General features: G+C 38.7%; 2 protein-coding genes across 2 annotated transcripts in view; both read right to left on the bottom strand.

Moving 5' to 3' along the window:
• Positions 1-837, bottom strand: part of LOC141439635 (uncharacterized) — a 31,823-nt gene extending 30,986 nt beyond the window's left edge. Inside the window, exon 1 of the mRNA XM_074103952.1 lies at positions 723-837. The gene's annotated coding sequence lies outside the window, so the exon portion shown is untranslated. The remainder of the gene's footprint in view (positions 1-722) is intronic.
• Positions 838-3,118: 2,281 nt separating this feature from the next.
• LOC141439911 (probable cytochrome P450 6a23) lies at positions 3,119-20,935 on the bottom strand. Its single transcript, XM_074104368.1, has 9 exons — positions 20,280-20,935; positions 16,302-16,500; positions 13,701-13,985; positions 12,471-12,589; positions 11,536-11,640; positions 8,338-8,547; positions 7,366-7,505; positions 5,709-5,811; positions 3,119-4,779 (listed from the first exon to the last, which is right to left on the bottom strand). Exons 1-9 carry the CDS (start codon positions 20,578-20,580, stop codon positions 4,604-4,606), a joined length of 1,638 nt encoding a protein of 545 aa, XP_073960469.1. The 5' UTR covers positions 20,581-20,935; the 3' UTR covers positions 3,119-4,603.
• Positions 20,936-25,836: the final 4,901 nt, after the last annotated feature.

Below are 25,836 nucleotides of genomic sequence, written 5' to 3'. Positions count from 1 at the left end.
TCAAATTGGCAGTGAATATTTCTTTAATTAATTGCGTCATACGATGCAGTTTTGAAACTTAACCAACGAAGCACTTATTACGGGAGATGCCTTAGCATTTTTGGCATTTTTTGTAAGGGGTGACCTTAGTGCCAGATTTAGGGAAGGGCATCCGGAGCAACAGCCCCCGGGCCTCCACTAGGGCTTCACAATGGAGGTTTTTTTATATAAGTGAGGGCAAAAGCGCATGCGCTCACCGCCCATGTACACCTGGCAACACGAGGATACTCACAGGTGTGTTGCCGGCCCTTTGAGAGACTGAATAGGCTCGTTTTTTAAAGATCCTTAAGCTGTACCGCTCCGTAACCAGTTTCCCAACTTTCCCAGGAAGGGAGGGCTTAAAAAAACAGAATTTTGACGGCTGAACAAAATTTCCGTTTTTAGAGTTCCGTAACTTCAATTGGCAATAGAATCACTGTTGTCTGTCCGATCATTTATCCGTCATCAAGTAGGTTATACACTATATTTAGCTGTATTAAATCATTCGTACAGTACCTATATCTACCTATAATAATATATTAAATAACGAGGGTTGCGTGGTCAAACCCGATAAGTCAAAATAATTGACAGTCGAAAAAAGAACATCTGTGTACAAGTTTTAATTCGAAGTTTATATGAATTATAAGATCGAGTTATTAGGTTTGACTACACAACCCTTTGTGGTTTTATAAGGGATTCTCTACCTGTCTCTTGGCTTCGGTGAACACGGGAACCTGGGACGACGATGGAACCTTCTTATAGAGCTCGCAGCGCGTTAAATCAGCAAGAGTTTAGAGTTAACTTGAACGGCTGATGATCATGGTTTACTTAACCAACAAAATTACAAATAAGTCAACTCTAAGTCAAACAGGTGGTAAAACTGAGGCCTGCTCTCCGTGACACCTTATTTATATTCTTTTGGTGGGTGGAGGGAATAAAGAGCTATTAACTTGGGTTTATGGTAAACCTATGGGTGAGCGGGACCCGAAGTTTTCTTAGCATGGTACTTATATAATGAAAGCGAACCATGGAGTCGACATTGACGTCAATATTTTAGTTCGTTCTTACTCATACTCATTTATCCATATAAACTGGAAAAACTTTAATCACCTACGAATAATAGTTAATCACAATAAAGCCGCTAAGTAATAAAAGATAAATAAAATAAACTATTATTTTACAAACTCATATAGCCGTAATGTATCTGCTTAAACTTAGATATCCATACTAATATTATAAATGCGAAAGTGTGTGTGTTTGTATTTTTGTGTGTATGTTTATCCGTCTTTCACGTCGAAGCGGAGCGACGGATCTATTTTTGGCATAGAGATAGTTTATGGACCAGAGAATGACATAGGCTACTTTTTATCCTGAAAAAATGCACAGTTCCCGAGGGAACAGCGCGCGATAACCGAACCCCACGCGGGCGTAGCCGCGGCCAAAAGCTAGTCTAGTTATAAAAGAATTATACATACTACAAGGTATTAATTAAATAACTGAAGTGAAGACCTGAAAATAGTTTCTTCAGAATCGTAAGTACACTGTACTTTATAGCAGGTTGCATTTTTTTCCTTTATTAACTATGACCACCCAATCTAAAAGTTATAAATGCAACATACATTTTTTTTTATTTAAATTAATAAGTACAAATAATAATCCAATTTGTATGTTAATTAAATGCGGCTCTATGGTTTGCTTTCATCTTAGCGCTATACAAAAACTCCGAACCACGGCAACATTCATGGCCATAAAAATATAAGTTATCCATAACTCAGGTGTCCAAGGCATTAATAGCCACCGCGACAAACGCGCTTTGTAACACTTGATCGCGAACTTGTTATACCATCAACAAAGAAGCGTGGCCGACGGTGCCATAAATCACTTTTTTACTTGGCATGCGAATTCCCAGTTCCCACTGAACCGTACCTACAATTGTCACATTTAAAATACCCCATAGCTACCGATAAACATACGTAGCAAAAAAATGCGCATCTACGTCTTTGTGATTGTCATCCATAAACAGTATAGTAAGTGTGAAAGAGAACACGATGTGCACTGTCTCTTTTTCACGTTTTATTGCAACGTCTGCCGTGAGTCTGCGAATAAAAATAGTACTTGTCAAGTGACAAATTAAAAGTAATCGTTAGAGAAGTACGTCCTATCTAGTGACTGTGCTAGTGATTAAGTATTTGAACTTGTCAAATAGGGCCTATAAAATTATAGTTTTATATAATCCGTTCAAAGATGCGAGTTTTGTGCAGCTTAAATCCGGATGCTCAAATAAAATAATAATAACAATAAATTCATTTATTTCAGGCAACTTAGCCCATACATTAAATACCTTTCAGACTAACATACATATTTATAATTAAAAATATTTAAAACTAATTTGGTGACAAAACGGCGTGACCCCGTTGAGTGCTGAGGCGCGCGTTGTCATCTCCTGAGGTAAGTGCTATGTGTTGTTTAATACTAAGTGTTTTGCTAAGTTAGCATATGGTATGACTTATTCGTACCTTACATTGCACTGATGTTTAATATGTTGAGCTTGACGCTGCTTGAAGCAATAGCTGGTTCACTACTCAGCGGTTTTACGACTGTTTTTTAGGGTTCTATAGTCCTACAAGAAACCCTTATAGTTTGGTTAACTGTTAGTGCTAAAATGCTGTTATTTTGCTTAGATATATAGATGAACAATTTAGAAAAAACCCTTTTGTTCTGAGAGGAGGCCTGTGCTCAGCAGTGGGACGTACCTATATAGGCTGGGGTGGATGGATGGAAGTACAACTTCAAAAAATATATGCACTGCCATACATAATGTGGGATATCATTGAACAGGTCTTTCCAAACTTTCCAAAATATTATAATACATATGTTTTCACAGATCTTTTTTTCGATTTCGGAAGTCGTTTGAAAAATATTAGTTTGAAGTGCAACTTTTTGTCGTGAGGCATATGCCCCCCCTCCCCCTCTCTCCACAAGTAAACATGGGTTTTTGGAATAAAATAAAATTTTATAATATATTTTGAGAAAAAGTTTATTCTATTTCAGAATTATTCACTATTTTTGAGAAAAGCTTTATATTAGTCTCGGCTAGAATAGCAATTGCTGGCTCTCACTCACAAGTTCGTCCGCTTAATACTCATACTCAGCCAGCAATTGCCTACTTCCAGGCCACGACAATAATCTACTATTAATCTAGGAAAGGAACCAATTTCTATTGCTTGCAAAAAATCTCCCTTAGCTCGAAGTCCTTCGCGTCCAAAGTCCGAGGACGGCTCAATAGAGCACCCTGTGGCATTCTATAATCCGTTTAATTTAAGATTTGAATTAACGGTCAAATTGAAACACCCGTTTCTCTGTATTTCGAACACAAATGTACTAAAAATAGCGACATGTTCGTACATTTATTACCGGTATTTATTATAGAAGTTAACACAATTATAAATAGTTTCGTTGTTTCATTTAAAGACGTGCAAATTTTACCGTTAAGTTTCAAATGTTAAAATAAATGAAGTATTAAGTACAATTTACTCCTTGCTGAGCTGAGCGGCCCGTTTGGCAGCTCGCCCTATCAACGTACACCTACTCGTTAGTTAAAAAACGTAAAAAACCCATCGGCTAACAGCAGTCCATGCGAAAAAAAACAAACTGGTGGTTTAACTTCCGGCTTGCTAACTGTAATGAAACTCAAATCCGAAATCATGGAATAAAAAAAATGCCTAGGTGTAATTACCATTTATTTCTATTAAGAATTACATTAGAGTAAATCACATTTCTTTTGTTTATAATGTATCTTACATTATATTTCTTAAAAACATCGTGCTAAATTTTAATGTTGTATTAAAATAATTATGGCCGTTTGCTGGAAAAAATAAACCTCGATTTAATTTAAAACTCAGTTTTGCAGTGTCAAAATTTTATAGAACTGTTAATCTTAAACCTGGGTTTAACTGTTCAAACTACTGGGTTCAACTGTTACGACGCCGTGCTGGTGATGTGGCCAGACTCTAGAGATATTTGATAAAATGTTTACTTAATCAGATACTTGGATTAATAGCTTGATTATGTTTTTTTATTACAAATTATACAAATATGGGTCGTTTATAGTACTATAAGATTCGCTCTTGTAGTACTGAGTTTAATTTTCCAGTAATTGCCTTTCATTTACGACTTCTCAGTGCACCGAAAATATAATTCACAATACATTGTTAAAAACTGTCGGGTAAATCTCAGGCCCGTAAATTGTATTTAAAATACGAATAATATTTCTCTTATATACGTAACTTCATTAACTTGAAAGTCTTCATCCTCGTGGGCCCTCGCGTCTTTATAAAGGACCAATTAACACTAAGAATAATGGCAGAACGTACTTCATAAAGTACAAATGGTTCATTGAAAAAATAATCTTAAGAAATTTGAAATAATATTCAAAATAACAAAGCTGGTGAACCACGTCTAGGGCGTAACTAAAAAAGTCTGTTAAAAAGGTCAGGTCCCGGAGGATACACTAGTTACTTTTCGATTACTCGTAGTCGCCTCCTTTACCGTTTCAACTCAATATATACATAATAATCTATTAATATCATCTAATAAAACTAATAGTTATCCTAGAGTCCTTGGGGTGTAGCGTAAGCGGCGAGCGCGGGTCCGGCTCGAATGGTTCGGAGCGCGGTTCGGCGAACGGCGCAGGGCTAACGCGAACACGTTGCAGCAACCGCGCGAGGCAGCACTTCATCTGAATCATTGCGAAGCGCTTGCCTGAAAAAGTAAATTTAAACTTTCTTAGTTAGTGGCAGGCTTGTGGCAGGTAATAAATCTAAATATTAACTTTCTTAGTTAGTGGCAGGCTTGTGGCAGGTAATAAATCTATTTTCAAATAAGCGTTTATTGATTAACTAATTGACGACTTTACAATTAAGGTTATTACAATAAAAATAAAACATAAAGCAAAAATAATACTAAATATTACAAATCAATTAAAAACTAAGCTAGATCTAAAAAAGACCCCGGCGGTATTGTGCCAGACATGCTGGCGGTATTTCCTGGCGGTATTGTGCCAGCTCTTTGGTCACCGGTGGCATCTATAAGCCTCTTCGAAATTCTCTTCTTCAATCTCTCTCGGACGGCTTTCTATTTGAGTTTGTTCACACATTATTTTGGCCTGGATACGTCCCTTGCAGGTACAGGCTTACGCTATAGTTAATAGAATTGCGGTGGAAGTAAGGTGATCGTCGCCCTATCTGAAGGAATTAGGGCCTGGCCACATCATCACGGCACGGCGTCGTACTTAACAAACATGTGGCGCCGAAGTGCGCTACTAGATGAAAAATGGAAAAAGATTTATTCATTCTCTTAGTACTATTTTTACAATTTGCTGGTGTCCGCTTTTTAACTAAATGGAGATTATAGGGTGTATCGAGTGCTCACCTTAACCTCCTACCGCCCAGCGTCCTAAAGGACTTCTATAAATAGAACTTATTGTATTTTGCAAGCGAACTCTGTCACAAATGACAATTTCACGTTCATAAAATGAACATTTGATTTGGGCCGCAGGACGGTATTATCTGCACGCTAAAACTTGCGACAACTTGCCACACTCCAGCGCCGCGTCGTTTCGAGTTACGACGCCGCGCCGTGGTGATGTGGCCAAGCTCATGTATTGAGTAAGATTCAGACGAGGAACTAACCGATGCAGTATCGCGGCCCGTCTCCGAAGGGCATGTAAACACCAGGAGGCGGCGCTGGCCCCGACCAGCGCTCCGGGATAAAGGACCCTGCAGCCGGCCAGTACTGAAACATGCACAATTCTTGACAAACTAGCAACACAACACTTATTAGTTTAAAAACAAATCATTCTTTCAGCCTACACGAGGGGTGACACTTTTTCCCGGCTCGCATAACACTGTCATGGAAATACCGGCCCTGTTTTTTGTGTACACGCACATAGAAACTGACAGGTGCTTCTATGCACACGAAAACACGAAAAACAGGGTTGGTATTTCCATCCCGGTATTATCCGAGCCGGGTAAGAGTGTCACCCTACACGAGAAGTGTGTTAATGTTTCAAAAACTCACTCAGTAAGGGCATTGCAATAATAATTATCATCATCATCATCAACATCAATAAAGTCATTGTATGCTTTTAAATACAAACATAATGCTTGCTCTTTCCTCGGTCAACGTATTGGCATTGCCATACAACGAGGAAACGCAGACAGCCTTATGGGCACCCTGCCCAATAGCAGCGTCTTGGGTGATAAATTTGTAAATACAGATTTTTAGAATTAGAGTATGTTAGTTTCAGTTCTATTTTTATTTATTTTTGTTAATTATTTTGTATATTATTACATGTTATTTATTAAATAAAAGATTTGCCAACATAATGTATATATGTATGTATCACGGGATAATTCACACCAATTGACCTAGTCCCAAAGTAAGCCTAGCAAAGCTTGTGTTATGGGTACTAAGCAACGGATAAATATAATTATATAGATAGATACATACTTAAATACATAGTAAACACCCAAGACCAGAGAACAAACATTCGTATTTTTCATACAAATATCTGCCCCGACACGGGAATCGAACCCAGGACCTCAAGCTTCGTAGTCAGGTTCTCTTACCACTAGGCCATCTGGTCGTCTAAATGAATGTAATGTATGCTTGTAAACTCTTTATTGTACAACAGAATATAAACGAAATGCAATTGACGAACTTTGAGATACTCGTGCAAAGGCGTACTTATCCCTTTAAGGGATATCTACCAGTCAACCTTTGAGTGGATGAAAGGAGCAATCAGTTGGGGTCCGACAAAAAGTGAGTTTAAGGGGCTGTTTCATCATCCATTGATTAGTGTTAAATGGCGGTTAGGTGTGATGCCATCTCTATTTGTTTTGTTCGAATAGACGGAGACGGTATCACATTTAACCTTCAATTAACACTAATCAATGGATGGTGAAACAGCCCCTTAGTCTTAAATACTGTATAGATTCAGGCGTTACTTTGCGGAGGTCCATGTTAAAATAAATGTTATATCTGTCCTGATCCTCCGCCAAGTAGTGAGGCCAAGTCGTTTCTTCGACCAAGCGTCGTACGGTCAACAACCGCTAATGATGCTTTGGAGAGAAGCGAAACACGTGTCCGGGATCTTGTTTATGGTTGTGGTGGTGGTGGGTTCAGTACGTTGCGTTGTACGGTGCGTTGGTTATTTACGTTTTTTATGCGGCGGGTTAAATAGCATAAAAAAAAATCCAACTCAAACGTAGCTGTTTCGCGCGACTTGGCCTCACTACTTGGCGGAGGAGCAAGACAGATATTCCATTTGTTTTGACTTAGTCTTACTTGCTCGTCCCTCTGTATAGCGAGAGTGGGGAACAGCACGATGGTCCCCTTCTCCACGACGTAACCTGTCTCGGGGATAGTGTAGTCACGCGTGCACTGCCGCTGGATGCTCGGAAAGGGGGGGTACAGGCGAAGCGTCTCTGATGATCACATAGTCTTTATTAGGTTCTCTGTCATTTGCCCCCATTTCATTGCGGCATAATGTATCGTTTCCCATAATTTTTATTTGCCAAAAACTAATTTAGGTATTTCTAAATGTTTTATTTTATTTTATTAATTAATGTAACTTGACCTATTGCATTCTATAAGATATCATTTAAAATAAATCCTGAAAGCAGAATGGTTTTATATAGGTACTAGCTTTTGCCCGCGGCTTCGCCCGCGTTGAATTCGGTTATCGCGCGCTGTTCCCTCGGGAACTGTGCATTTTTACCGGGATAAAAAGTAGCCTATGTCACTCTCTGGCCCCCAAACTATCTCTATGTCAAAAATCACGTCTATCCGTCGGTCCGTTTCGACGTGAAAGACGGACACACATACAAACACACACATTTTCGCATTTATAATATTAATAGCTGTTGCCCGCGGCTTCGCCCCCATTGTTTTTCTGTATTTTCTTCCATAAAAACCTTCTCCTGACAGTAATGAAGACAACAAAAAAAGAATTAGCGAAATCTGACCAGTCGTTCCCGTTATATACATATATGTGTATAAGATATAGTATGGATTCTGTGGCAAGTGCAATTATAACAAAAGATATTATGGAAAACGAATGATTCAAATTTGCATAAGACACAGAACTATTCGATCGACATCTCTTAGTTCACCATGTTCACTAGGTAGGTACCTCTAAGTACGTTCACATCATCAAAGTTAGCGACCCAGTGAGTTTACGTTTTTGGCCTTATTTATTTACACTTTCCATCGGGTGAAATATCAATCATTGATCAGTTCATAAAAAAATCTATGTACCTTGTATCACCATCTCCATATACTCTAGTTCATGCAGCACTTCATATGTCAACTCCCTCTCGCCCAGCACGTCCTGTATCTCCCGTCTCATCTTTTCCTGGACCTCAGGGTTGGCAGCCAGCTCGAGGAGCAAGAAGGCCAGGGTGGATGAAGTAGTCTCGAAGCCGCCGAGAAATATTATAAACGCGTTCGCTGATATTACCATGTCAGCTGTAAGGAATGATAAAGCTGTGACAATATGGTATGGCAACATTTCTTTACCTTTTACACTTTTTGATCTGTAACAGATATCAATAATCTCCATTCATCCGGTACAAGTAAAGTCCGAATTACCTACTATTATTTTATTATATATACCTAGAGCCATCCACGAAAACGCGTGATTTTGTCAAAATTAGCCATTAATGACATTGTAATAAGAACCACGGCACGCGACATCGTGAATGACTCTACCTATACCATACTACTACCTACCATCCTTGCTACTACGAACAACTACTACCGAATCGGCTATTATTGAATTATTATTACAATATTATTATATTTCTATGATGTTATTATTATTATCTTTATTTTTCTTTCATTCTTAGGTTTAGGTTTTTATAATAGTTATAAAAAGTAAAATACAGAAAAGTACGTACAAAATAGAAATATTATAAAAACCTAACCTAGTTTGCCGCCGGTAACGGGGTAGGGCCCAAGCTACCGGTGGTCAGGGCCGCAGAGTGAGGAACCTCCGGACGATGCGTGCCGTGTCCAGAAGTACCGCCTTCTGTATCTGGCCCTTGATCCAGCGAGAGCCTCTTGAGATGTTGGTCGAGACTCTTCGCTATTAGGCCGTTTGCCGAAACGACTATCGGGACAATGATCGTCGAGTCAACATCCCACATAGCAGTCACCTATTATTATTATTATGTACTAGCTTTTACCCGCGGCTTCGCACGCGTAAACTATTCGGTGTGGTAGCTGCAATTGAAATTTTCGGGATTTTACAAAATTCCCCTGGAAATTTCCAATATTTATATCGTGGTCTTCATTGAGGTTGTGTTGTGAATAACTGTACAAAATTCAAGACTCTAAACCCAGTGCTGAAGTTTCAAAATTTTTCCCTATCCAAATTCAAATGCAAAATTCAAATTCAAATCATTTACTCAGTAAATAGGCTGCATAATGGGCACTTTTACACGTCATTTTTTATACTACCAGCGCTTTCGGAAAGACCATCATTGCCAAGAAGAATGCGTCGCAAGAAACTTGGCAGAAAGTCATTTTTTCTAAATAAAATAATTACAAATAAAATACTTAAAAACTACAGTACACAATTAAAGAAAAAAATACGAAATAATAATAATAATAATACAGGGATGTATGGGGTCCCTTAGTTACAAAACTATACCGTGGGAATATCTGGATAAAAAGTAGCGTACTTATGTGTTATTCCAGACATACGGCTACCTACATCCAAATTTCATGCCTCTAAGCTTAGCGGTTGTTATTTCGACATTTTATTCGTAGGTATCCCGTGGTAATATCGGGTCAAAAAGTCGTCTATGTGTTTTTCTAGACATCCAGCTTCCTACATACCAAATTTCATGACTCTAAGCTCAGCGGTTAATATTTCAAGATTTTATCCCTATCCCGTGGGAATATCGGGGTAAAAAATAGATGTGTTATTCCAGAGGTCCAGCTACCTACATACCAAATTTCATGGCTCTAAGCCCAGTGGTTGTTATTTCGAGATTTTATCCCTAGGTATCCCGTGGGAATATCGGGTCAAAAAGTCGCTTATGTGTTATTCCAGACGTCTAGATACCTACATACCAAATTTCATGACTCTAAGCCCAGCGGTTAGTATTTCAAGATTTATCCCTATCCTGTGGGAATATCGGGATAAAAATAGCCTATGTGTTATTCCAGAGGTCTAGCTACCTACATACTAAAATTCATGGCTCTAAACCCAGTGGTTGTTATTTCGAGATTTTATCCCTAGGTATCCCGTGGGAATATCGAGTCATAAAGTCCCTTACGTGTTATTTCAGACGTCCAGTTACCTACATACTAAATTTCATGACTCTAAGCCCAGCGGTTATTATTTCAAGATTTTATCCCTATCCCGTGGGAATATCGGGTCAAAAAGTCACCTATCTGTTATTCCAGACGTCCAACTACCTACATACCAAATTTCATGACTCTAAGCCCAGAGGTTGTTATTTCGAGATTTTATCCCTATCCCGTGGGAATACCGGGATAAAAAGTATCCTATGTTTTAATCCAGGTTATAAACTAACTTTTCGCCAAATTTCATCCAAATCCGTCCAGCCGTTTCAGCGTGAAAGAGTAACAAACATACTCACTCACTCACTCACTCACTCACAAACTTTCGCATTTATAATATTAGTAGGTAGGATTACGGGCCTAAGCCAAGTGCATATCCGGTAAGTTGGTTTGAGTGGTGGGTTCGATATATGATGTACATTACCATGCAAACTTCCACCAAAAATTGGTTAGAACGATATCTAGTAAGTAGTTTTTTTAATACGTGATAAATCGTAAAGTAAAGGAAACTTTTATATTATGTTACTTGCTGCTACGGAACCCTTCATGGGCGACTCCGTTTCGCACTTGGCCGCTTTTTTTACATTAATTTCATATCAAAATATGACACAAGCGTGCGAGCTACTACTGTATTTCGGGCCCATGGGATCAACGTGACTTAAACTCTGACAATGGGGCTTTAAATGCAAGGTTCGATTTTACTCGCATAAAAACGAGCCTATCAGTCTCTCAAAGGGCCGGCAACGCACCTGTGGCACCCCTCCTGTTGCCAGGTGTCCATGGGTGGCGGTGATTGCATTCCATCAGGTGACCCGCATGCTCGCTTCCCCCTTATATAAAAAACTGAGCAATAGGTCTCTTACTAGATGGACTGACATTGTAACAGTAGGGCTACTACGAAACTCGAAAATCTAATTTCGTATCGTACCGTCCCTCTCACTCTCGTATGAAATAATATCAGCGTGAGCGGGACGGTACTATAACAACTTCGATTTTCGAGTTTCGTAGTAGCCCTTTAGTTGCGGATAGCCGTGGACGTAAGTGTCGAGTAGCTGTTCATTGTGGCGTTCTAAGGGGGAGGCCTTTGTTCAGCCGTGGACGTCTTCCGGCTGATGATGAAGTAACAACATCAAAACCACTTACTGATTTCGACGTAGTCCTCGTCTTTTTCGGCCTTATTGTTGTTTTTGTCGTCGTTACGTAGCGCCATCATCATGTCGATGAAGTCGCCGCGTCTCTCCACGACGCCTGCAGAGAAACAAATAGCTAACATTGAACCAGTGGCAGACTAAGCCCGTCAGAGGCCCGGGGCGGGAAAGCTGAATGAGGCTCTCCAGCTTTAAAAAAAATAGTTTGAAAAAAAGTAGGTACTAAGCACATTTTAAAAGTCTTGTTTAGGATTTGATCAGGGGAACGCGGAGGCATTTGGGGGGCCCCCTTAGGCAGTCCCCTTAGGCAAGGTACCGAAGATGCTGGCAGCGTTCACTCTTTGAATAGCTGAGGTAATGCTTTGTCCAAGGAAGCTGCCAGCTCTTCGATCCCCTGTATATACTCGTAGATACCTACCATTTTAATAAATGAAATGTTTTTTTAATAAATTAAACGGATGAAATTTTGAACTTTATAAAACATGTGTAAGTATAACGCTCAGTTAATGCCAATGATCAGTGCAGTTATCAGTTAACTCTTTTGTAGAAATTATAAAGGTTAGAAATTAAATGTTACATTTTGGTAGAGCAAGCGCATTGCTAAAAAACCGACTGTCACTTCAAAGTTCAATATCTCAAAAACGGCTAAAATGATTTTGATAAAACATGTCTAAGAACCGTCGCTAGAAAATCTGCTTTCAAATAAAAAAAAACCGCATTCAAATCGGTTCACCCGTTTAAGAGCTACGCTGCCACAAACAGACACACATAGCGGTCAAACTTATAACACCGCTCTTTTTGCGTCTGGGTTAAAAATAGGGAAAAATGTACCATCCTCCCCTTGTTTTCTAAAATAGGGCCTAAAATTATTGAAAAAATTGTTATTTTTAATTCTGAGGTTCAGGACTCCTCCATCTAAATATCACTTACCATTCTCCCGGTCTCGCAGCACGCTGGTCACGATGTTGTAGAAGAAGTCGTGCGTCTTCTGCGGTATTATCTTCATCCTGAAGAACAGCGAGAAGGCTGGCCAGAACTGCCTCATGGTCCTGAAAGCAAATATGAAAGTGAACTGTGAATGAGAGAATTACTCATCAAAGTGATAAAGTGAATCTTTTTTCTTTCCCTTTCTAGTTTTCATCAACCACTGAATTGACGTGGGCGTTCTTAAATTTTCTCCATTTCTGTCTGTGTAGGTAGGTATATTAGTGTTCGTCCGTGTTGTGTTTGGTTTTAGTATAGGACGAACAAGTACTTAGCAAGTGGGACCTTATTAGCGCTGTTTTTGCAAGCTTTTATTTAGTTTCACCTGTCCCGTTGTCTGTCTGTCTGTAATCAAATCTTGCAAGTTAAATTCGACCAACTTCCAGTAGTTGAATTGACTTGGAATTTGGTATACTTATGTAACTTGAGAGGGCTTGGGCCATAGTTCTGAGGGGAGGCCTGTGCCCTGCAGTGGGACGTATATAGGCTGGGATGATGATGATGATGATGATGATGTAACTTGAGTGACAATACAATAATCTGATAGTGACATCCTGGTAGTCTGGCCAGGATCGTCCCCACAGGACGGAACTCTTCAACGGTTAATGACATCGACTTGAAATTTGGTATCCAAATGTAGTTTGGGCTAAAATGAGAATTTTACCAAAAACTTATTCGTTAGTTAATTTAATTCTTGACCATAAGTGTCGTAGAAAAATTAACTAACTTAATTTGACCTGTAAAATACATACATATGTAAACTTTTTCTTATAGAAAAAAAAAACAAATACAATCGACAAATTGAGATCCATGTACAGCAACAAAAATATGCATACGTTTGCAGTGACAAAAATATGTATACAGGACTTTATTGCCTGAATATTAAGGTAAAAGGTAGGTAAGGTTGCACTGTGGTATACAGCCAAATCTTTGTTGCTGACTGTACAGAGGTGAACTTAAAGTTAACGAAAACCAAAAAACACGTGGTTACAGTCAAAGAAATTGAATCGTGTACCAGAGTGAAACCTTTGTGCTACCTACTGATATCATATTGACATTCTATACATCTGCCAAAGAAATCATGGCGAAATTGATCATAAAAAAGGTCCCACCTTGGAACGCTATTCAGTTTCCTCGACTACGACGTTGAGTGGTTTTAATAAAACAGATACTCACTTCTCAAATAAACCGGACAGTGACATTTCATAGAACGCCTGCAAAGCCACAGCAAAGGGATCATTGTCGTCATCCATGACTTGACTCTTGACTCCGAAAGCGCAGGGCACTATGGCATCAGCTGTGTACCCTCCCACTAGCTTCTCGGAGTCCACTAACACTGCATCTTCATCATTGATCTTCACATGTTCTGCTCCAGCTCTAGTTGGTAGCGCTGCTACCCGTTTCAGGAACTCTTGGGCAGTGTTCTCAATGATTGGGAACATGCCTTTGAGTTTGTTTGGTCTGGAATGTGATTTTTTTTATTATGAGCTGGAGTCAAACGAGCAATGCGTCGTCGCGTATGAATTCGCCGCTAGAGGCGCTGTGTAGCGAGAGGTCTCCGAAATGTCGAATGTCACTGTTTTTGGGTGAGCTACGCGGGTTTATCTATAATTAGAATTATTTTGTGAATATTTTGCAATACTTGAAATTAATTATGGCAAATATGCGTTACGGGGCAATGAATGTCTGTGTTTTGAGACAGTTTTGTCTTTCGGAAACCTTTATCTTCAATTTTATCCGAACATCATGGGACTACGCAACACTGTAGCATGCTCGATATTTTTATGGTACGGTTTTAAGGTGTTTAATATTTGATTTAAATGTAAATTTAGTTTTCACGCCCGTAATAACAAACTGACCACTATACTTCAAGCAGGACCTTTGTCCACAGTGGCGCCAACTGGTGAGCGCGAAAACGGTAGCCCTCATTGGGTCATCTGATGGGAAATGAGCACCACCGCCCATCAATATCAATAACTCTAGGAGACCCCTCACACTTCGCTAGTGTGAATTTTTTTAGGTGTCCCGATCTCGTTTACAGCCCACCTTTCGAAAAAAGCCATATTCTATTGTGCCCTCAACCGCATAATCTTCAGTTAAAAATTAACGGAAACATAAAATAAAATAGGTCATTGAAATAACGACCTTATTGTCTAGAGCAGAAAGGTCATTTTAAAATAAATACTCGTTCGCAAATAACGCTTTTCCATGGGGCTGCTTGTCTACGACGCATTAAATTTTGAGAAATATTATGTGCCAGGAATTAAAGTTTTATTTAAAATGAACTCCGTATTGTAAATAATAAAGTCGTTATTTCAATGAGCGGGATCGGGACACCTCAAAAAATTTCTACTATACCTAAGTCTACTCGTGACGAAGGCCACTGGAATATGGTTGGGCGTGATAAGCTCTGAGGCCTTAATGCCTAAAACACTTGGAATCACAATTGATTTCACCACTTTTGTCTGTCACATGGTATAAGACGAGGGTAGAAAGAGAGGGTGAATGCAATTACGTGCGTCAGCGTTTTAGACAATACGGCCTCAAATTCGAATTCAAATTCAAATCAATTTATTGCCAGATTGTCGATAGTCATACAGGTACCGTATTATATACATAATAGTGCGTTACAATCAACCAATTTACGGTATGTATACAATATTTTAGGTTTACCCCTGTTTCACCATCCATTAATTAAATTTATCCGTCAAATGAAATTAATCAATGGGTGGTAAAACTGCCCCTAAGTCAACAATTTTATCCAATAATAAATTAATTAAATTAGGTATAACACGTCAAAGATATTATAATAAGAGAAATCACCAATACAGTAAACATCCGTTTATGGTAATAGTTATATAATAATGAATGTAAATCACGAAATTTAAAAACATTAAACGCTAGAAGAGTCACTGCTGATCTGTTGGCGATCTTTAAAGCAAAAATTTTCATTGTTAATCTTTATGTTATATTACTATCCTTTACCCGCAACTCCGTCTGCGTAGAATTCGTTTATCGCTATCCCGCGGGAACTATGCAATTTTCCGGGATAAAAACTATCCTATGTCCTTCTCCGGGACTCAAACTATTTGTATCCAAACCTTTTACATCCAAACAACTTCACAAACTTTCACATTCATAATATTAGTAGGATTGTTTGTCAATTTTGTTTGTTGACTTATTTTGTACAATAACGAGTTTTTTGCCAACTTAGCGCAAAAATCCTTTTTTTGAAAGCCCCGATCTCATGTGGCTGACAGAAAGTTGATTCCACAATTTCACTGAATTGTGGAATTAGCATTCTTTTTCGCCTGACTTTGTTTGCGAAGCAGCGAGAGCAGACATAGACCAAGCACATTTTGTTGTAAATATAAGCGAAGATACGTCATTCATATGCTGATTATTGCTGATAAAATTGCCGAAAAACGTGTTCTGGGAAACGTTTTCCTGAGAACAGTTTTTTTTATTATACCTTGTAATCGCTAGAAGCGCTGCCCGTTACTTTTAATCATCCCGCTTTTATTTAACTTGCTTTACATAAGCTTGTTTGGATCAAATTTTGCAAGTTGAATTTCATTCACTTCTATTAATCAGATTAACTTAAAACTTAGTGCACATAATTATATGACGATGATGGCGAAGGATATGAATAACAAGTACAGTTTTAAAAATAAAAAAATAGCAAAAATTAACATAAGCTAATATTTGCAGTAGCAAACCTGTGGCCTATCAAATTTAATGCTAAAAGACTTGATCTAGCAGTCTTAAGGATCTTACGAGAATATCGGCGAGATCTTAGCCCTCAAGCGTCTCCACTCCTGTCCCCGTAGGAACAGCACCGACCCGGCCAACGGATCCACCTCCTCATTGAAGAAGAACCCTCGGTCCACGAAGTAGGCGAAGTCAGTCACGCAGACCCGCTTGATGAGAGCAGGGTCCCGAATAACCAGCGTGCGTTGAAAGAACTGGTGAGTGCCTGGAAAGTTATTGGTTGTTAATTTTAATACAGGGTATCACAAAATACAAACAACCGATATAGCCAAGCAAATTAGGTCGTTGAAGTGGCAGTGGTCAGGCCATATAGCACGGAGAACAGATGGCCAGTGGGGCTGAAAAGTTCTCGAGTGGAGACCGCGGATCGGCATGCGTAGGACGTCCACCAACGAGATGGACGGATGACCTGATCAAAGCCGCGGGTTCACGGTGGATGCAGGCTGTTCCAAATGAAACAACTGGAGGTCTATGGGGGAGGCCTATGTCCAACAGTGGACGTCTTACGGCTGATAATATGATGATGGTCACAAAATAACCTCTGTTTTACACGATTGCCCGGATTAGGCTCGTTCCACCAGAGATGTGCGAGAATGTGCTGCGAGAAATGTGTTTATCATGAACCAATAGAATGCTTCATTGCTACCACCATCTTGCTCGCTAATCCTGCCGTGAAGCAGCAGTGCTTGCACTGTCGTGTTTCGGCGTGGAGAGTAAGAGGCCTCTGGGTTGGCAACGCGTCTGTTATTTGTTTGTTCTTGTATTCTTTATAATTTTGTAAATGTGTTTTCTCTTTTTTGTCATGATGTGTTGGCTGAATAAACATATTTCTATTCTATTCTATTCTATTCTAATAACCCTGGTGTTGCAGATTTTTATGGGCGGTGGTGATCTGTTACCATCAGGAGACCCACTTGCTCGTTTGCCATCCAGTTGAATAAAAAAAAATAGTTTGCCTCTCTCCGCTCAGCTGTTTCCACCAGAGATGCGCTATTTGTGCGACGATAGGTAAATGAAGCGTTTCTATTGGTTGAAAACACGTTCCTTACAACACATCCTCGCACATCTTTGGTAGAAACGCAACCTTCGGTGATGTTTTTTGAGCGTATGTAAATATGTCTATTTCTTTGTTCCTCTCTGTAGCTTAAACGGCTGGATGATTTTTAGGGTTCCGTAGCCAAAATGGAAAAAAGGAACCCTTCTTAGGATACCTCCCATAACGTAAAGTGGGGGTGTTTTTTTTCTCGTCCAACTCTATAGTGTGGTGTATCGTTGGATAGGTCATTTAAAACCATTAGGGGTTTGCTAAGACGATTTTTCGATTCAGTGATTTGTTTGCGAAATATTCAACTTTAAAGTACAAATTTACATTAAAATCGAGCGTCCCCCCAAAAAAACTAAACCGGTGAGTGGAAAAATTTGAATAAAATTCAGGATGGTAGTAAGTATATCAAACTTACAAAAAAAACTATAACGGTTAAGTTTTTTGACAATTATTAGTAATTTAAGAGTAAATAGCAGCCTAAGGTATAAAATATACCTCAACTTGGAAGATTCCGTATAAAATACGAAATCCTTAGAAAATATTACTTAAGTTTTTCGTAATGGCTACGGAACCCTATTTTGGACGTGTCCGACACGCTCTTGGCCAGTTTTTTAACATAATAATATAATTAAGTTATCATTCGATTTGTTATGACTGTTAGAACGACATACCTATGGCTTGATACCTGCACGCGTTCCTGAGAAAAATTGTCTTGACTGACGGACAGACAGACAGACGGCTGATTAGACGGACAGCAAAGTGATCTTATAAGGGTTCTGTTTTTACTGATAATGTACGGAAACCTAAAAATAAATGATTGATTGATTGAAAGAGATACTCTCTGTATAAATATAATATGGTATAAAAAGTTTTCTTATTTTAATTTAAGTCAATTGTGTTGATGTAATGTATGTAACGTCTGTTAAAATATTGATACTACGTGATACTACTTAATTTGTGAGCACTTTGTACATATATTGTTTCTAGCGTGAGCGACAGATAAGTACCAGTAGAGTAGGGCAACGCGAGATGGTGCTGTGCCCATAGCAGTCACGGCCTTTAATAAAGCTGAGAGACTGAAATTAATTGTTTTTTACAAGAAATGTGCTGGCTGTAATTGACACGCTGATGGGTTGGCCTCGATTGAGAGCGATTATGATAAAGTCCTATCGTAACATTACACCTGTTATCTGTTATTTATATAATCAAGAAATGTACCATCATATTTAAACAAGTTCCTATCAAATGAATATGTCGCTTCAGTCGAACTTTCAAGTTGACAGCACGTCTATTGGTAACTTTAGGGTGGTAGACCACATATTTGGCTGATGGTTCATCGGCGAAGTCGCGCGCGGATAGGACATCTAATTAGTAAAGGGCGGACGATAGATGCAATATGGTGACGAAAGCATAAGGTAGATAAGACTTTTATTAAACTTAGATAAATATATTTGTGTAAAAAATTATACAAATTTGAGTGATGGTGATAATCTTCCTAATAATGGTGAAGTATTACTTTACAAATACGTAGGTACCACTTACATCTGTACATGTAAAGATGTAATTTTCCCCTACATAAGTGGATAGTGAACTATAAAAGGCGTGTATATATATATATATAATACGATTATTTACTACAACAATAAAAATATCCAACTATTTTTCAAGTATGTTTTTCTTTTTTAAACCAATTGTAGTCCTATCCATATTACGTATATTGTTCGACATGGTTTTGACGTAAATTGCATCTGTCGTCCGCCGACTGCTAATTAGATTGTTTGAATAGAATGCAAGTGACAAGGTACTAAAGTGTAAAAATATATTCGACCTCGACCGTACTCACTGCGAAAATTTCAAAAGTCTATTACTCGCAGTTACGATAGATACCTACGTCCTTGGTCCCAATCCCAATAACAACCAATGGCAAAATAACGAGGCCAGCTGAGAACAAATCGTTCCTCTAACGTTGTGAAACGCATCATAATGTTTTAGAACAATTAAGGTTTCTATGACAGCCTTAGTGCCAGACTAAACTTCGTTTTTTTAGCATTAGAAAGAAGGTAAGCGATCTTGACGTGTCTTTTTATTGAAAAATAATGCACATAAGTACTCGTATATACATATAAAATAAATATAATAAATATCATGGGACACTTGACACCAATTGACCTAGTCCCAAACTAAGCAAAGCTTGTACTATGCATGGGTACTAGGCAACGGATAAACATACTTATATACTAGCTTTTGACCGCGGCTTCGCCCTTATGGAATTCGGTTATCGCGCGCTGTTCCCTCTGGAACTGTGTTATATACCCGCATTTGTCTCTAGGGGTGAAGCCAGACGAGCCTATTTTTTAAAGTCAATAAGTCGCGTAATTTCTGCTGCATTCAGTTTTATACAAAAGTCTAGTTTGTGACACACGGCCACGCAAAATGAGTTGTACACAAACTTTTGTATGAAACCAAAATTACGCGACTCACAACTAATAGAATAACGCTCGTCTGGCTACACCCTAAGTTTTACGGATTTCACACGCACACACGCACAAACATCACGCCTGTATTCCCAAATGGGGTAGGCAGAGCACACGAAACGTTACCGCTTCGGAGCCACTTTTAGCAATTTTTGGTTTAAAGTTTGACAAAAACGGTACAATAGTGACAGGTTGCTAGCCTGTCGCCTACGGTATACCTTAACCTATATCCTTTGTCGCCTCTTACGACAGCCACGGAAGAAATGGAGAGGTGTAATTCTAACCCGACATCACACGGATTTCTTCGGATCTTATTTTAAGCTGTCAACGATATCGGTAGAGTTACTGACAGTTGATGGACACAAGCGGCGAGTTGCCGTTCATGGTTACGTTCTAAGAAGGCCTTAGCTCAGCAGTGGATGTCTTCCTTAAATTGTATTATTATTTATAAAATTCACAACTCACCTAAAAACTTTAGACCTCTGTACTTATTGTAGATCCTTTTAAAACACATGCCTCCTTGTTCTTTAAAAAGGACCACTGATAGTATGTGTCCCACCAGGGGGAACGCGGGGGGCGAGAAAATCCCCCTATTCGTCCAATAATCATGGTCATATGTCAACACGACCAAAAGAAACGAAATAAACACGGCACATGCAAACAAATACCACAAAAACACATATCCGAACGTCCAGTATTCCATACACCAGGACAGTAACACTAGTAATTGCACTGAGCAACGTTTGAAACCGAACATTTTGTTCATATTATTACAACCATCTTAGTCCAAGTTAGACTAATAGGAAATAGTCTTTCTCCATTTTTATTTTAGTTCACTTTTATATATTAGCAGTCTTATTATACACATGAACACTACATTATTTTCCCGAGTTAGCCCGCACATCATTTTTTATTTTTATTTTCACAACATTTTTAAACTTGACGCTTTCCCAGCTCTTTCACTTTTTCGATCCTTTCACTGTAATCCTATTCGAGAACAACACTATTAAATAAAACTGGCCAGTTTTTTAAGAAAAAATCAGCTGTCAAATCCGAATTTGGAACGATATCATGGCGCCCCGTCGTCTAACGTTTGTGCTCAAAAGCCAAATGCGCTAACAAATGCTAGCGCAATCCGATGATGCTGTAACAGAGAAAGTTCGACAGAGACGCAATAGGTTTGGTTTACTATTACCGGAATTTACTCTAGTGCCATAAGCTACTGGTTATAGTGTACGTGCCAAGATAGAGAGGTATATTGTTAAAAATGCGTTTATAATAAGTTGGATGTAATGCAAAAGTACCCTAGGGCACGAATTCTTCCCTCTAATTGTACAGGAGTTGTTGAAACAAATGCATTTCATTGATGAAAGACTATATTAAAAAAAATACAAGGAAGACAAACTAAGTAAAAACCGGCTAAGTTTTTTTTTTATTTGACTGGATGGCAAACGAGCAAGTAAAAGATCTCCACCGCCCATAAACATAAATCGGACTCTCACTTGACTTCCAGGGTTCCGTACATATTCATAAATATATCGAAATATATGGAGGTACGTCATAAACTCTATAAAAATACGTGTTTACAGATCCCGTTTCTATTCTACTTGTTAACTGGCGTAAAAAAACGGATAAGGTTCTCAAGACGACGCGTATATATTTTTACCACGCATAACTTTTTACAGAGTAGTCTCTAGTGTGATCTACCCTAAGGATGGAAAACTGAAAAGCAAAAAATAATGATCCTTTTTTGTTTATCCTTAATCTAGGTACCAGTCTGAAGTCGGTGCCTCAGCACAGGCCAGGAGGAGTTATAGAAGCCCATCAGGTAGACGACTATAGGTCCACTTCTGCTGGCTAGTGCTGAGGCAGAAGCACCGACTTCAAACTGGTACCTAGATTAAGGTTAAACAAAAAGGTTTATTATTTTTTGTTTTTCAGTTTTTTTCTGTCGGACTCTGAACGCTGGAATATATTATTTTTAGGGGTAACTAGATTCAGTATTGACCCTATATAGACTAAGAGCCGAAACGACCAGGTCTAGACCAACATTCAGAGGCCAATGACGCAATTACCTACTGAATGTTTAGTAGTAATGTAAAAAAAACTACATCAGGCAGGAAGCATAAGCAGGAAAAATTTTGAAATGAAAAGCAGCTGTAATCTTAAAGTGAGGGGTATATTCAAACCCTTCCACTCCAAAGCGACTCAGTCATGAGAAAAATTTCGACTACTTTTTAGAATCCGACCCTGGCCCGGGGGTCTATTCTTGCGCCACGAGGTCCGGTCATCTTAACCCGAATTGCACAAACTATTTACACATAGGCGCCATTGATGGAACTACACGCTGTCAGAGTCGTCTCATCTCATTCAGACACTAGATGATGGAGAAGGATAGATGATTTACCTACAAAATTAATAAGAACAATGGAAAATTGATCTTGGTAGTTCGAACTTTGTCGGATTTTTTTTTTTTTGCTTTTGGCTAAGTGTGATAAAAGATAGATTATTGGATACAACAATAAGGTGCAGCTACAGCAAAAGGGTCTTGGTGAGCCTTCCTGACCTGGTTGTTTGACCTATGGCCTCTCAAGCAGAGGATCGTGGGTTCAAACCCCGGCTCGCACCTCGTAATTCAAGAGCTTTACTGTGAAGTAAAACTCGTGAGGAAACCTGCACAAACCTGCGAAGCAATTCAATGGTATGTGTGAAGCTCCCAATCCACAGTGGATCCGCGTGGGAACTAAGGCTCTAGCCCTTTCATGCTGAGAGGAGGCCTATGCCCAGCAGTAGGACCTATACATAGGCTGGGATGATGTTGATGATGATGACAGCAATAGTGAAAATTTTCCATGTGCGACAGAAAGACATACGTAGTTAATGCGATTTAGTCGCAAGCGTAAAACAACGCGGCCTCAGACGCAACAGAAACGTCAAAAACATAATAAATAAATAAATGTCACGGGACAATTCACACCAATTGACCTAGTCCCAAAGTAAGCTTAGCAAAGCTTGTGTTATGGGTACTAAGGATAAATATAAAGTAAGGCAAAGGATAGATATAATTATATAGATAGATACAGGCTTAAATACATATTAAACACCCAAGACCCGAGAACAAACATCCGTATTTTTCATACTAATATCTGCCACGACACGGGAATAACACACACGGGACACGGGGATAATACTATGACGAAATACAACATGAACGTGCAAAATAACGTGATTTGAAACACGTTGTACAATTACACGAGTAAATGTACCTTATCAGCTTGCAGTGAGGTCTATAACACTCATAGAACATGACCGTGGCCATTCGCTGTTGTAGAGATGAGATACTGACCCACAAACGTAGCGAAGGTCTACTTTCTCAATGATATTTGTAAGTATACCGGGTGTGGCCTGTAATATGAGCAAATAATAGAAACATAGGTAAGTCATACTCGTCAAACAGAATAACATTAACTCAGCGACTTTTAAAAATAATTAGTTTTTTAATTGTTATTACACTTTTAAGTTTATTCGAAGAAGCAATGTAAAGCCCATAACCCATAAACATATGTACTTAAGATGCCAAATTATGAGCAATTACTTAAAAAGCGTACCTTTGTCTTCCCGCTACCAATACTAAAGTCACATTTTGCTAAAAGACTCGGCTTATACATGCACTTATCGGTATATAAGAAAGTAGACAAGAAATTTGCCATTAAAACATCCTCCATAAAATAAGGTAAGGAGTAAAATACATAATTAATTGGCTAAGTACTTTGAACTATCGTATCAGAACAAATACTACTTACACTCTGCAATAAATACTATACAACACCACTCACGCACTCACATGTACACTTTTACTTATACACATAGTATAGGTACCCTCAAAATCACTTTGTTTCTTTTATTATTATTATTTTCTTACTATTTTTGTTTAATTTGGCAGATATATAAGATATAAGACTGTTTTTATTTTATTTTACCTGGTTGATAACGTCACTTTTTTAATTTGTTTATTCTCTAGCGCCTAGCAGTTACTGGCAAACTATCTAGTGCCATCCTGCGAAACAGGCCTAGCCTAGTGTAGGTGTCACAAGTAAATCACTAATCATAATCGCTAGCAGTGGAATTGTATTAAATAAGTAAAGCAAAATGCTTGATGTTTGTAGCGGGACAGGCGACGTCAGTTGTGTTCTAGTCTAGGATGGCGTGCGTACATTGGTAGCAGTATTTAATTTGTATGAAAAAAAAGAAAATTCGCCGAACTAGTGTTGTTCAGTTTGACGAGGATGATCTAACTTTTAATTTTTTGCTCGTATTCAAGCCACACCCGGTATAGGAGTATTGTCAAGTATACTTACTTAACTTACCTTTAAGTACCTGTTCATCGTCACTATTCCAGCCTAAACACATCCCACTGCTAAAGTATGGGCCTCCACTCGAATAAGAGGTATGGGCCGTAGTACCTACACGAGCCCAGTACGAATTGAGAACTTCACCCACATCACTGAATTACTTTGCAAGCTTGTGCACGTTATCTCACGATGTGTTTCCGCACCGTAAAGATAATTTAAAAAACTTTTTTTTTCGAATTAGAACCCTCAATGCTCTGCTCTGCTCCTTGAGAAGCCATTATATAGGTCAAACCATTCTGCCGCCACGGCTATTCACCTCTTGCTTTATAATAATACCAACAGGTACATAACATAGAAAGTTTGATCGTTTAGGTACCTATTATTGTACAATAGTAAGTACCTAAACGATCAACCTAAACGATTGACTTATTGTCGGTAAGTACTTAGGTAACGTCCAATCTTTATTGGATGATAAGTACATATATGTGGTAACCAGTTCGTGAAATGAAACGGAACAGTAGTTTAGTTGCCTTTATTGGCCAGCGAATTTGAAAAAAATGATACAAATCGTATAAAATTACGTTAGAAAAGAAAACACAATAAACACACACGTCTGTTTACGTTCTTCGTACGTCGTCAACTGCCATAACATCTCATTTGTTCTTCACTCAAACTCAGTATTAATTCTTCGTTCAAATTCAAACGTACATCATCTCATCACGCTTCAATACACGCATACCACACTCCACATATATGCCATACTAGGTTATTTTACATAACATATTACATATTAGGTTATTTTTTATTTTTTTTTATTCGACTGGATGGCAAACGAGCAAGTGGGTCTCCTGATGGTAAGAGATCACCACTGCCCATAAACATCTGCAACACCAGAGGTATTGCAGATGCGTTGCCAACCTAGAGGTCTAAGATGGGATACCTCAAGTGCCAGTAATTTCACCGGCTGTCTTACTCTCCACGCCGAAACACAACAGTGCAAGCACTGTATCCGCGATTTCGTTCGCGTGAAGCATTAGTTCTGGCTGTTGGATTTACAATCAACAAATAGTAGCTATTATGTTGGTAAGTACCTATATCAACTGTTTATGGATGCAAAGCCGGTTATTAACGATTTTAACCAAGCGGTTAAAAATGCATTTTTTGTTGTTAACGGTTATTTAACCGCATTTTATGCTTATTACGGTTAAATTCCACCGTTAGCGCTAGCGGCTTGAAATGTGTATCTGTAAACGGCGGCCGCTGTGCTGTCATGCTATCTCGCTAACACATTCATTCTGTCTATTCTATACTCGCACAGCGTGGTATGGCCAACCAAAAAATAATTAAATCTTTATTCTTCGGATACCGATTATTCACTTCACCTTGGAGTTGACTACTTAATAAATGACCAACATAAAGTTGGAAAACTCCCAACTTTGTCACTTCAAAGTTCAATATCTCAAAAACGACTGAGCTGATTTTGATAAAACATGTCTCAGAACCATCGCTAGAAAACCTGCTATATAAATAAAAAAACCGCATTCAAATTGGTCCACCCTTTTAAGAGCTACGGTGCCACAGACAGACAAACACACATAGCGGTCAAACAACCCTCTTTTTGCGTCGGGGGTTAAAAAACATATTATTTACCCTATTTCGTTGCCGCAGTC

The sequence above is a fragment of the Choristoneura fumiferana genome, chromosome 21 (assembly GCF_025370935.1).
Source record: "Choristoneura fumiferana chromosome 21, NRCan_CFum_1, whole genome shotgun sequence".
Classification (NCBI taxonomy): Eukaryota; Metazoa; Arthropoda; class Insecta; order Lepidoptera; family Tortricidae; genus Choristoneura; species Choristoneura fumiferana.
Note: the sequence above shows the minus strand (reverse complement) of the source record. Positions and strands in the feature narration are given on the sequence as shown.